Genomic DNA, 14,262 nt, shown 5'->3' with positions numbered 1-14,262 from the left:
CATCCAGCTATGTGAAGTTTCCAGCTGTTTCATCTCATCACAGTAATAAAACTGTACGGACATGATCTGAACAGCAGCATCCAGCTTTCACTCACAAAAAAAATGTGTTTCACAAAAAACTATTTGACAACAGGGTTTCAAGTGTAAAAAATATAGGCCTAGAATTTACCCTGTCGACCAATGCAGGCCTAGTAGTATAGGCCTACTCTGCCATTCTGTCACACAACAGCTTGCATTCTAGGCCACCGCTCTGCAATGCATATTATGCACATTACGCCTACATCACCTACATGACCATAGCGCACATAGCTTGTGGCTTCAACCTTGTGATATATCTTGTGAGTTTAATAAAATGTGGAAGTGTGTGTCCATCATTGGGAAAGAGTTGACGGACAACAACTCTATAAAAGACGCCTAAGGGCTACTCTTCCGCCTGGACAGCTGACAGCGACAGCTGCTTCTGCGCATGGAGAATGAAGCTACGCGGCGACAAGACCCACGCAGGTAAGCCTGGTAAACCAGACGAAATGTGAGACACAGTAGCCGTATACGCCGTCATGTCATGTCATGTCATGTCATGTCCACTCCCGCGCTAGTAGAGCAAGTCAGCTTTGTTGAATGAGTCGGTCAATGCTCCCGGGGATTTTAAGCCTGCAATGTCACTTCAACTAGCTTAGTCATTTAGGTCGAGACTGTAAGGCTATCAGCGAGAATCCTACAATAACATAGCCTAGCCCGCGCAGGTCGCTTAGTTCGCCTTCGACGTACACGGGGCATTAGTGTGTCTCTGGAGTGCTGCGGCTAAAGTTCCTTTGTTTTGTTTTTTTGCAGAAAGGAGGCTTTTATTTTGTCATTGTTATGATGATCTGTCTATTGAGTTCCTGCGCCCGTCGTCATAGTTGCTGGTCGCGTGCCGAAAAATGATGGGCGTAGCCATTTTGGCAGTAATCGCGTCAGTAGATTGGCAGACACTGACTGGCTGCCACGGTGAAGGAGGACGGACTTGACATTGACACTTGACAGGATGGTAGACAATTGTTGTGCTCCAGGTTGTCAAAACAGACGGGGCAAGAAGAAAGGAGGATTAGCTCTATCATTTTATCGCATCCCAAAAGATGCTGCGAGGAGGGAAAAGTGGATAAGTGCTATCAAAAGAGCCAGGAGCCATCAGAAGAAGACTGAAAGGTGGGACCCGCCTGCCGTAGGATTTCGTTTGTGCAGCGAACACTTCATATCAGGTGGGTGACCAATGTTACAAAACATTTCTGGAAGTTTAATTTTAATATTTATATTTACATATGTATATGTATACCTGAATCACAGCACCCAATTATTATAATTAGTGGACACCGTGACGTCCTTTTTTTACACTTAAACAAGGTTCAGGCGCAGCCTAGCTAGTTAGCAGCAACCCCGTGTTGACATTCCTTTTTATTTTGTAGGGAGAAAGAGTGATAACCCTTTAAGTCCAGACTTTGTGCCATCGATTTTTGGCTATCTTCCGTCTCCAGAGAAGAGGAGACGGACAGCTAGACTGGAGGTGTTCAACAGGAGGCAGAAGGCGAAAATATCGAAAATAGAGCAGGCAAAGCTAACTGCAGAAGCCATCCGTGTAAGGTGGGTAAGGTGGGTAGTTGTTAAATCAAGCCCCCGTCTGATTGATTATTTACATGTTGCTGCCATGATGTGGTTATAAAGAAAAGCGCCACACCAGTAATTTAATGAAGGAATAACATATGATTTGCTTCCATGAAACATGTCAAACAGTAAACGTGTAAACATGTCATTGTCATTAGTATTTTATGCATGATTTGCTGGTTCTGTGTTTCATCAGGGCATCAATTGATTGTCCCCAAAACAATGCAGCAACAGAAGACCAAACCACAGAGCCCTCCATCACAGAAAACCAAGTCATAGAGCCCCCCATCACAGATCCTTTGGAAGACTCGGGTGATGAAGATCCTGTCCAGCCTGATCCAGCAACACCACCTTGCACCTCTGAAACCTGTAGTAAGCACATCCAGTCTCTTGAGCTAGAATGCCAAGCTCTAAGGACTGAAAATATGTTGTTAAGGGACAAAATAAATAGAAAGACCCTGACAGAGCTTAGTTTGCAAAATGATGATAAAAAGGTGAATACCCTCACTGGGTTAGCAACCTATACATGTCTTATGACCATCTTTCAATGTTTGACTCCATTTCTCAAACTTAGAGCATCAATAACATGTTTTCAACAATATATGTTGACTTTGATGAAGCTGCGGATGAACTTGACTTTTGACTTTTTAGCTTTTTATTTTGCCATCGATCCAACTACTGCCTCTAGACACTTCAAACACTGTGTTAATTTGATTTATTGTAGACTGGTGCCAAGTCTAGTGGTGTGGCCTGATAGAGAATCTTTAAGAACATCTCTTCCATATGTATTTAGAAATGGTGGCTACGAGAAGACTGTTTGTATCATAGATTGTTTTGAAATATTTTTAGAGAAACCAAGTAGATTGCGACCCAGTGCACAGTGTTACTCAAAATACAAATCACATCACACCATGAAATATTTAATTGCCATTTGCCCTCAAGGTTCAATTTCTTTCATCTCTAATGGATGGGGAGGTCGCACCAGTGATAAATTCATTACAGAACACAGTAATTTTTTACCTAATATTCTCCCAGGGGATATTGTTTTGGCAGACAGGGGCTTTCTGGTGAAAGAGGCTATTGAAAGATGTCTGGCTGAATTAAAAATCCCAGCATTTACTCGTGGGAAAGCACAGTTAGATCCTGTTGACATAGAGAATACAAGATCCCTAGCCTCCTTAAGAATTCACATTGAAAGAGTCATAGGAGTACTTCGTCAGAAATATACTATCTTACAAAGCACTGTGCCAATAACTTTCACAGACATAGAGTCAGAAAATGATGTCACTTATCTTGATAAAATTGTAAGTGTATGTTGTGCACTAACAAATGTACCAGATTCTGTGGTGCCCTTTGAGTGAAGTTGTGTGCCAACAGAAAATAAACCTTTTATGATGGCTTCTCACTTGTTTGTTGTGACTACTTTTCCCACACACTAGATTTGAGTGATCTATCCATGTTTTAATGCTTGTCACAGATACTACTACAGACAGAAGAGAACAACATTGTGGCATTGCGTTTACCAAGATTTCAACCTTTTACTCAATCAGGTTTTAAAAGGTGACTATGCTAGTCTCATTAAAGGGTGAGACAACCCAGATGTTAAAACACAATTTTCCCCGACAGGTTCTGGATGATAAAGGAGGACACAGCTATTACACATACAATTCTTTTTATTATCTTCTTACTGTGCAACCATGAGTACATCGGAACAAGTTAGTAAGACTAAGTAATTAAGGGGTTTTTTTGGGCATTGAGTAGTTTCCTACAGCTTGGACACAGCCACTGTTTTGGTACCCTTTTCAGCTGGAGGCAGGTTTGGTGGAACCTCTTCACGGCACAGAACCCTGAGGCACAAACGAGCATGTTCCCTGCCGCAGGTGCACGGCAGTAGCACCACTGTTGCTGGGGATCGGAGTCAGCAGTTGGTTGTTTAGGTGCAGAAAAACATTTTCCTAACAACTCTGGGATAATACATTTTGTGAAGAAGGCACGAGCGAGTTAAAGTTGTACTTGAAAGAATTCTGAGTCGAATGCAATGCGTTCTACAAAGAGTTCCTTTTCCGTCCACAGAATAAAATCACAGTAATCACATTTTGTGACAAATAGCTGCATCTGGACTTGGTAGAAGTATGGATGGTCTCGCTTGACTTCAATTTTTCCTTCAACATTTTTTTCTAGGCAAAAGTGTCCAACAGAATTTACAGCTTCACTCACAGACAGGTCCTTTGCTGAAAATGGGCATTTGATTTCTATTACCCCTGTGCCACAGCAGCTACAGGACACATACCCATCAGGTGAGGCCCCGATAAATGGGTGCTGAGTAGAAATTCTGAATCCGGCTGGTCGCACCAGGACATCTGTGTGTGATAGTCGATGCTGCATTTCGTAATAACTTCTGGCCAGTTCTTCATTCTTGCATCCCCATCTGAAGAAACAATGTAAATATTAGTTTTGAACAATAGTAATGCCACCCCACATTGCTACCTCCCTGCCCTTTACAAATGTTTACTGCTGTACTTCTGCTCTTCTTCTTCTTCTTTTTTTTTGAAGGAATAGCCTATTACTTACTGCATTTACCCTCTCTGTTTGCATTTACCTCACACTCATTTTCTTGTACACCATATGGACTGTTAAAGAAATAGAAGAGACTACATACTGCACACCCTATTTTACTTCACAGGGAAATTCCAGCTGATTTCAACATGCAGTTGCAATGGTCATACACACATTACCCTGGACTTTTCCATGCTTTCCTGGAGATGTGACATTTACATCATCCCACATGATACTGCAGTATTGTAAACAATCAGTGTTACAATAAGATATCAAATGCATACGCCCATCACTTTTTGGGATGATGAGCATCAGCTTTGTATCAACAAAGGCAGAAACGTATGGGATGCTATTTGGAGTGTGTTATAATATTCAGCTGCATGTTGACATTGGCTGGAATTATCTATGCTCATGAATACCTGGTAGCCTCACTGGTGAAAACATGGGACTTTGGGTAACAAATCTGTCTCATGAGAGACACTGCTGGCTTTCTGATGTCTGTTCTGGTTGCTGCTCTGAAGGTAGATCCTGTCACCCTACCACTCCTCTGATCGTACCAAATTCTGGATTTGGACTGAGCTTGGGTCTCCTCCTCTACAATATCACTCTGAAGAAAACATGGCAATCCAAATAGTTACTAATTTACATTGCAAATTAGCACACACAGTACACGTGCACATAACATAGTAGATATTACATTTCAATCATTAGTTCAAAAAAAGAAAAGAATATGTTCTGTACCTGTTCTTCAGTGACAGCCAAGTCATCAAATATTCCTTCTGCCTGTTCTTGTAGCTCAGCCAGGCTCAGGTCTCTTGCCTTCTTGTCGTACAAACTGGTGAGGGGTTCGGGTAAATCCAGCTTGACAGCCTTGGGTACATAAGATGTGGCATACCCGGGAACAACTGACAGGACGGCAGGTCTGCAGGATTTCCCATCTTGAGTGTGGCACTGAGAAAGGTTCTTGTAGAGTTGAGCTTGCTCGGCAGCAGTCAGGGGTGGGAAAGATGGTGGCGCAGAGGTACCCTTGGTGGAATTACCCTTCTTGTTTTTTTGACTGCTGTTGAATATGATGTCCTTGCCCTGCTGGTACTCCACATTCTTCGCAGCATCCTCACTGGGCGAGGCCCACTTGCACTTTTTAGACGTGCAGCTGATCTCTTCGTGCCTTGCGTTGTTTTTCTCCCACAGTCTGAAGAGCACAGCTGACACATGAGAGCAGCTCTCCCCGAGTCCCGCTGTACAGTTGCAGTGGGCTCCTAGGACAACACCGTCGTTAACCACCACCCATGGCTTTAGCTGACTGTCATTCAGCCGTTGGGAGTGATTAACCTATGAAATTAAAATATATATATATAACTACAGGTTGAAAACCCCAGCCTCTTTGTTGAGTACGTTAGAAAATACAAACTTAGTTTGTACCAGCAAGTTACAGATGCATTGCAGTAGCTACCCAAAAGATAAACAAACATGGAAGGCTACTGTGACACTGCTGCAGCTAGCCAAGCTAATAAACAATGCTAACTGACACTGCCTACTTGACACACTGAATGATAATTTAATACTTACCCTTGCAGTGATGATGCCGCAGTTTTTGGATGCAAGACTCCACAGCTGAATGTGCGTGACGAAGCCGGACTGACACCATTTATATGCTTCCAAGCTTTTATACGCTCTGAGTGAGTCCCCAGAGTAAACGGATGGGAAGTTTACCAGATAGCTGTGGATGTCAGCATAGCGCAAGTCGGGTAAATCATCTTCAGGGCAGGATGAGATGCTCTTGAAAAGCACACCGGGTGCATTATAAGGGTCGCTAATGTTTAATCTTTGTAATTTTGTTGTATAAAGCCGAATTTCACTGGAATTAAAATGAGATGTGTACTCGCTCTGTTTAAAATCGCTGGCGCCGCCACTGGTCGTCATGTTTACTGCCAAGATGGCGTCTGACACCTAGAATTTTGCCGAAAGTCACGTGACGCAGGAACTCAATACATCGGTTCTAATATAGGCCTATATCAATTATATATAGGCCTATATCTCCCCCCCCCCCCTGGCTGCGCACAACTCACTCAACCTCTGATAGTTTGAAACAGCTGTCGGTCAATAAATTAGCTCACGTGGTTGGCTGCCAGTCTCTTGCCTCTGTATGGCTCTGGCCCCTCCGTCCAAGTACCTCTCGCTCCGTCCTCACAACATCGTGGTTTCACGTGCTACCCCTTGCTGTCCTCCAGGTGGCATAACTTAGTTCTCAACACACTTAAAAGTGAAACTGACCGTTTCGAATTTCACTTTGTCATGATGATGTTAAACAAAAGGAGTCTTAACACGTTATAAGTGTTAAGTACTGTACTGCAATACAAGTACTGTATTTGTAATCTGGGTAAAGGCATCTGCCAAATGTAACGCATGTTGAGCTTGTGGTGTTTCACTGCTTAACAAGGCTGACAGGTTGCCCTTAGGCCTGCTGTAGATAGCATTGTGTAGCAGCTGCTTTTTTTACTTTTTACTTCTTTATATTTAGTCCAGTATTTATCAGTGGGGTTGCCTGAAAAGTGTAGGTGTGAAAAAAGAAAAGGCTAATAATAATAATATTGATATCTAATGATATTAATAATAAAGCCTAATTATGAATGTAAATATATAATATAATATAATATAATATAATATAATATAATATAATAAAGGGGGAATGACTGATTTAGTCTATAGCCCATAGGTAGGGCGACCAGATTTTTGAAGGGAAACCGGGACACTTTGTGGGTGACTGAAGGGCAATATGGCGGGCGGGTCTGGGGGTCCTCCCCCAAAACAAAATTTATTTTTTAGATGCAATTTCCTGCATTCTAATCAGTTTTAGAGGAAGGAATGACAAATCGCATTAGACGTTTCTATACAAGCGCTGGCTGCCATTAATTGTGGCAGGTGAACATGGAATCTTTTCCGTATATTTACCCTATTAACATGTAGTGCAATGTAGCGGGTGGCCAAAACCGGGACATATTTGTGTCCCGACAGAGTTTGCTCGGGACCTGGGACACACAATTCCAAACCGGGACTGTCCCGGTTAAACCGGGACGTCTGGTCATTCCGACATACCGCCATTCCGACAGTATTTGATTGTCCTCCTTCTGAGCCATTTGAACATTGTTGCATGTACTTAGAGGCATGTGAACAACATTCTAACTCAATTGACATTTGCAACAATGTTGCTACATGAGCGGAAATGAGAGAGTAACAGCACAATTACAGGATTAGTGTATAATTTAGCGTCTAATTTTGTCACGGTCCAAATGCCCTTATAGATAGGGTCTGAAAACAGTTCCTGCAAGCTGGAAAAATGGTTCCTGCAATAAAAAGTCAATGTCGGAATGGCGGTATGTTGGTATGGCGGTATGTAACCACAGATGGGTACTACTCAATGCCTACCAATGCCTACCTGTTTGTTCAAAATCCTCTACCGACATCTTGACATCGTTTTCAAATCAAAATATGATCGATTGATAATTTGTATATAGGTTATAAAGAGATTCTTCATTGGTTATAAATAAAATGTATAATTAATACAAAACCAAATGAAATGATCTCATTCTTAAATTAAGAAAACATTAACATTGACTAAAATATTAATATAATCATATATAAACATCCTTGGTGGGTACCTCAGGAGCTCCTGGAGGGCTACCTGGCGCCCGCGGGCACCACATTGGTGACGCCTGTGTTAGTCTATTGTCCCAGGGTCCCGGCTCTGACATGGCCAACAGGTAGGGCACTCATCTACCATGCGGCTGTCCCGTGTTCGATTCCCGGGCCGGGTCCTTTGCCGGCCCTTCCCCGTTTCTCTCTCCCCACTCACTTCCTGTCACCACCTTCACTGTCCTATCAAAAACAAAGTCAAAAAGACCAAAAAAATATCTATAGTCCCATGGTCCCAGGGGTTGCCATTTCCATGCAATGGTCCCCTGCGGCAGCACTACAAATGACCATGAGATCTGCAGCCAAAGAATACTCAATGAAGTCTTCGCCTTAACTGCCTCAAGTCCACCATCCGCCATTCAACATGGGTGGATTCCAATATGCGGCCTCCCTTGCACACTTGCCTGCTTGTGACCTCATGATGATGTCACTGACGACAGAACATTAATTCAATATCTTGCAAAAGCGCAATTCTAATGTCCTTTTCTCATTTGCAAGCGGGATGAGGAATGAAAAACAGTTCCGCAAAAGATGTTGTGGCTAGGCTGACAACAGGGAAACTTTATTGTTTTCTCCACGGAGGTGGGGCCAGGAGTCAGGACGAGGCCACAAGCATAAGTGGAGGACGGGAGTCTGTATATGGGAATGCACACCTGGTGTCCACTTAATTTGCACTTACACTTACTGTAACACACCTCATTCTGTGTTTTCTGGAACCTGTGTACTGTACACCCAGAAATGGAGTGTCAGTGTTAGCAAAGAAACTCAACAGAAGAACAATCTCTCGGGGGGAAATGCATTGGCCACGGCGTAGTACGGGGGCGTTGCCTGAGGACATGAGTGGATGGAAAATTAACTCCCTTGCGCATGGTCATTGGTCAGTGGATGCGATGGATACAATTTTCGTACTCCCTTGCACATGGTCAGTGGGGGCGACACCATGATGGAAAATTTGTGGCCAATTAACGGCAGCTGTTGGTCAGCAGTAATTGCTGGGGGTAATTAAGGACAGCTGACAGACATTCACGCTGTCCTATGACCTGTTCCACAGTGAATAACATTTCCGTACTCCCCTCGCCATCATTTCGTACTACGCTGTTAGGACGTGAGTAGGCCCTCTTGTCTCAAGCCTCTTTGGTGTTAGTAACTTCTGGCCAGGCCATGGTAGTCAAGAGCTGCTGATTTTTATTTGTCTCAGGTGTTCTAGGTGTTCAACTCTCCTCCCTCCTCATTGGCGCCTTTTAAAAGATCTCTGTTTTGTTTCCAACTCTGGCTGCTCGCTTCTTCGCAACCCACCACCTCCCCAGCACCACCTTCTCGTGTATGACATGACACAGGCTACCCCTTGTCATGCCTGCTCTGTTCATGGGGGAATTGTTTGATCTCATTGAGAGTAAATAGAATTATTCTATTTACTCTCAATGTTTGATCTCCTAATCGTAATTTGGGTGAGCATTCCCTACGCTGCTGCCGTCCCCAGCTGAACCTCTGCTTTCAGTGGTGCTCATGGAAAACCAGGGGACTCCTCTGAACAGAGCCATACCGCCAAATCTAATTCATAACTATTCAATTAAGAAATTGTCTTTTAAATTTCTTGTCTTGTGTTTCTTGACTGTAATGGTCCTGACAGAACTACCATTAAAGGTACACTGTGCAGGAAATGGTCAAAAAGGGTACTGCAACTATGCTCTGTATTGAAAATGGGTTGCCTATTGCCAAATTTGATCTTTCCATGAAAGTTTACTAAGTAATAAACTAATATTTTCTAGTATGCCCCAAATACAGTCATTTTTGCAGCTAAAAATGTCTATTTCTAGAAATTCAAAATGGCGGACCATGGAGTAGACCCCCCTTTTAACAGAGAGAATCTCTGCTTTTAATGTATGAAAAGTGCAATTTTCCCAGTCATAATGAATACTTAGAATTTGATGGGGGTGGTAAGTATTCTTGAAAAAGGTAAATTATTGAATGGGTAGCATGAATTCTGGAAATAAACAACTAAAAGTCTTGCACAGTGTACCTTTACTGTAAGTACACATCCTCTCTTTTGTCTGCAGCGTTCCAGGGATGAACCTAGCTGCTCGAGTCTGGATTATCATTGTTTTCACAGTGCTCAGTAAGTCCCACAATCACCAACACAATTGAATACATGTTCTTCTGAAGACTCTTCTTCACTCATGTCTGACGTTTAAGCTTGACAATCAAACACACTTCATCTCCCATCCCGTTGTCATGTTTGTCTCTTTATTTATTTATTTATTGATTTATTTGTTTGTTTGTATTCAATTGAATTGTATGTTCTGTTTGTTATCTATCTATCTATCTATCTATCTATCTATCTATCTATCTATCTATCTATCTATCTATCTATCTATCTATCTATCTATCTATCTATCTATCTATCTATCTATCTATCTATCTATCTATCTATCTATCTCTGTCTGTCTGTCTGTCTGTCTGTCTGTCTGTCTGTCTGTCTGTCCCAGTATCCCAGTTTCCCAGCTCCTCAGGCACCGACGCATGGGGTGTGCGTTACACCACTAAAGGCCCTCTGTACGTGGCGTTGGGTCGAGACCTGGTGCTGACGGCCACTATTCTGAATGTTTCAAACGAGACCAGTTTGACCTTGTCGTGGGAGAGGGGGAACCAGGCTCACGGCACAATGCGTCTGGCTGACAGACCGGGCAGACTCATCCACCCCAGAGTTACCATAGAGGACAAGGTGCTGAGGCTGCGCGGCATGGAAGAGTCAGACTACGGAGACTACAAATTCACCGCCACTAATAAAATAGGAGAAATGAAACATGATACGGTGGCTGTGCGCAAGGCTGGTTGGTTGGACACACTATCATCAAATGTACCCATTTATACTATATTTGTTACAATTAAGTTAAAGCAACATCAACGAGAGTATTTAGCCTTCATTTGTCCACTCAACATGCAACATGTTCTACTGAGCCACTGACATGATTTTGGAAGCATTATTTTAAATCATAAAAATCTATGAAAAAAATACTCTACTTGAGGTGCGGTGGATGATGCTGTCTTTTTTCTGCGTGTGGGTTGTACGAAAAGTATCAGCACTATGTTTATCTTTGGATTTTATATGGGCAACCTGGTGTTGCTTTAACCAGTTGAAACACTGTGTTATAAATGTGCTGTTGTCAGAATGCCAATGACCGAGTCATAGTGCATTACTAAAGGCCCTCTGTTATGTAATAGTAGAGCAGTACTATGGCAATTAACCTTTCAATGACTATTACAGCGTGCCACTGGCGATATGGCGTGCATAATGGGGCTACAAGACATGATAGTATTTCTTTTTCTAAATATTGAAATGCTCTATGTACCATTATGTACATGTACTGCATATACAGGTACATTCCATTAACCCCCCTCCAGAGAGGCCCCCAGCGGCCTCCATAGTGCTGCTGTGTCACGTGTCTGAAACGTGTCAGTGGGACAGCCCTGTGGTCACATGGCTGGTGGATGGGGTGAAGGTGACCAATCAGGGGGCTCGTACATCAGAGGGAGGAGCCAAACTCCACCTGCAGGAAGTGAAGGGGCGGATCTACACCTGCATCAGTGACAGTTGCCTGGGAACTAGCACAGCACACTTCTTCTTTGCAGGTGAACAATTGAAAATAATTTATTTTATTTAACCCATTAAGGCATGGTGTTATAATTTTGCTGTTACCAGAGTGGCAATGATCAAGTCATGATGCATTACATAAGGCCCTGTGTTATGTTATAGTGTTATGTTATGTTATGTTATGTTATGTTATGTTATGTTATGTTATGTTATGTCATAGTGGTGCAGTACTATTGTAGTTAACTTTTCAATGACTATTACAGCGCTCTGCTGGTGGAAAAGCGTGCAGTATAGATTGATGGTCCTTAATGTTGACTCTATTGTACAATGTGCGATGTAATTTCTGTGCAGGCAATGTTGCTGTAGCCTTGACTGTCGAAAGGCTTCTAATCCTGGCCACATTCGGACTGTCATTTTATTTCTGCGGCAAGTTCCCTCCACAGTTTTTGTTTTATGCTACATACAGTACTACAACTACAACACTCACAGTCCTTACAATAAACCAGGGGTGGGGAACCGTTGTCATTCGAGGGGCCACTTCAAATTTCATTAAGTCCTCCAACAACCGTACTATGAACATAAACCAGGATTTCCCCCTGCACTTTAGTCCTTTATTGAAGGCGGCCACCTTTACAACACACCCCACCTTCACTAGGTCCCTTGCAAATATTATTTCATTGAATTGCAAATGTAATGTTAAAGATTTCGTAACAAAACAATTAAAAGAAGTTCAAATGTGAAGCAAAACGTACCTGAATTGAAGCGTCCAACTCAACATTCTAAAACAGGTGTTGGGGACCTATGTCTCGAGCGCCATTTACGGCCCTTGAGGATGCCTTGTCCGGAACCCGACATCATTTTAATGTTATGCAGTTTCACATGAAGTATGACATGTTTTGTGAAGAAATGTTAGAAATTACATTTCCAATACAATTAAGTTATATTTTCAGGGAACCTAGTGAAGGTTGGGTCTGTTGTAAAGGTAGGCGTCTTCAATATAGGCCTAAAGTGGAGGGGGGAATGTTGGTTTGTGTTCATATTACGGCCCTGTATTGGTGGAGGGCCCTTTCAGATGATTTTGTCCTGGCCTGGTCAAAGCTGTCAGAGGTCCTGCGTACAACCGCGTGCAAAGGAGTGCACAGTACTTGCTGCACAACTGTCAGAGTAGTATGCACAATACTGAAGTTATTATGTAGGGGTCAGATATGGCTCTCATTAATATTTTCCTCCATTGTTCAACTCTATTGCGACCTAAATAGGGAAGTTCAGAAGATTGCTCCCATGTGTCTGTCTGTGTGCTTTGCGTTCAGGTGAGCTACCACATAAAAAATGACATAAAAAATACGCATGGCAGTGCATTCATTCACAAATATCCTGTAGCAAGTGTATTCAGACACTTTACTCTCCTCCATCGGTTGTGTTCCGTCAAAATACTCACAGTTGCAATACCAACATTCGCTGTACATAAACTGTATACAGTATGCTTTGTTCATCATTCCGGTTGAAGGACAAAATTAATGTTTAAATGTTTTGCTTTTTTAGGATTCTAAGGAAGAAAAGAAGAGAAGAGATGGCGCTGCATTCTCTCACTGCTTCTGTTAACAAAAATGATCAAAATAATTATTTATTTTGAATGTAACAGCAATAATAATAAACAATTATTTTGAATGTAACTGCAATAACAATAGCAACAGTAATACCTCGCCGTGGCGGCGGCGGTATGGGCAAAACCATAATATTCCTGACACGCCCGTATTTTGACAATATAAAAAGTATTATGATGTTTCAGCTCAGTGTTGGAGCTTTTGTTTTCTACCTCAGCATAGGTTGGCAAATACTTTCTGGCAGATCATCTAGAGTTGACAATTGCCCGTTTCTGTTCAATCTATCTTCAAAATGTTAATTATTTTACTGGTTATTTTTGTTCACATGGAAAGAAGATAAGATAATCTCTTTTATTTTTATTTTGAGAATTTAGTGTATTATCACTTACACACTGGACTGTTTGTGTTTTGATTTTGAGCTTGGTAAAATCTAATTTAAAAGGTAACGCTATCCACTGTAACATGTCTAACCATCTGTATACGTAGTTTATAAGACATGTATTAAGCAATATCAGTCATTTGTTGAAATTCAAAAAATTCTGGTTAACTGCAAATAAGGCCTTTATTATTGATATTATTGTAAGGACCTACAGTAGTAGTCCCTTAGCACGTCTTATAAGACTTCAAATAGACTCTAAATAGGCATGTATTAATGGTTGTGAACCCTATTCTAAAGTGTTACTGAGCTTTTGTTGATAAGTTTGATATAATCCGAATGTTCCCAAAGCACTGATAAAAAATAACAATTTGAATCTATTTATGTGTTTATTATTTAGTTATTACATTTCTTTATCACTTGGACTTTGATTGTATGAAGGATCTGGATGACTTGTCACTTGTGGATTTCACTTCCTATATTGTTGCACTAAACAGGTTGTTCCTACCTCTACTTTCTTGAGGAATAAATATAGCATAACAAAAAAAAATGTTTTGTGTCAATTCTGTAATTTGTATGAAGGTAATGTTTGTCTCGGGCAGATCCCAGCTTTTACACAGCTGTCAACACTGGACAGTCTCACTGGCGGAAAGTTACACCACGCCTGACTAAAGAGGAAGCTAGCAGGGTTGAAAACAAAAGGTGACACCCATCAGATATCTCTCTTGCACTCTCTTTCTCTCTCTCTCTCTCTCTCTCTCTCTCTCTCTCTCTCTCTCTCACACACACACACACGCAGACAG

At 41.9% G+C, this 14,262-nt stretch overlaps 3 protein-coding genes across 3 annotated transcripts; 2 read left to right on the top strand and 1 right to left on the bottom strand.

Annotated features, from left to right (window-relative positions):
• Window positions 1–435: 435 nt before the first annotated feature.
• On the top strand, window positions 436–14,151 carry LOC134449018 (uncharacterized). The gene is made up of 6 exons (XM_063198754.1): window positions 436–504; window positions 9,945–10,003; window positions 10,374–10,718; window positions 11,290–11,517; window positions 11,831–11,905; window positions 13,022–14,151. Exons 1-6 carry the CDS (start codon window positions 467–469, stop codon window positions 13,027–13,029), a joined length of 753 nt encoding a protein of 250 aa, XP_063054824.1. The 5' UTR covers window positions 436–466; the 3' UTR covers window positions 13,030–14,151.
• Window positions 1,070–3,004, top strand: LOC134448324 (uncharacterized). The gene is made up of 3 exons (XM_063198007.1): window positions 1,070–1,238; window positions 1,512–1,617; window positions 1,835–3,004. Exon 3 carries the CDS (start codon window positions 2,064–2,066, stop codon window positions 2,997–2,999), a length of 936 nt encoding a protein of 311 aa, XP_063054077.1. The 5' UTR covers window positions 1,070–1,238; window positions 1,512–1,617; window positions 1,835–2,063; the 3' UTR covers window positions 3,000–3,004.
• LOC134448721 (uncharacterized) lies at window positions 3,229–7,946 on the bottom strand. Its single transcript, XM_063198374.1, has 4 exons — window positions 7,854–7,946; window positions 4,936–5,526; window positions 4,614–4,801; window positions 3,229–4,066 (listed from the first exon to the last, which is right to left on the bottom strand). Exons 1-4 carry the CDS (start codon window positions 7,944–7,946, stop codon window positions 3,640–3,642), a joined length of 1,299 nt encoding a protein of 432 aa, XP_063054444.1. The 3' UTR covers window positions 3,229–3,639.
• Window positions 14,152–14,262: the final 111 nt, after the last annotated feature.

This window comes from Engraulis encrasicolus, chromosome 5 (genome assembly GCF_034702125.1).
Source record: "Engraulis encrasicolus isolate BLACKSEA-1 chromosome 5, IST_EnEncr_1.0, whole genome shotgun sequence".
NCBI lineage: Eukaryota > Metazoa > Chordata > Actinopteri > Clupeiformes > Engraulidae > Engraulis > Engraulis encrasicolus.
This window is presented reverse-complemented; position numbering and strand designations above follow the sequence as displayed.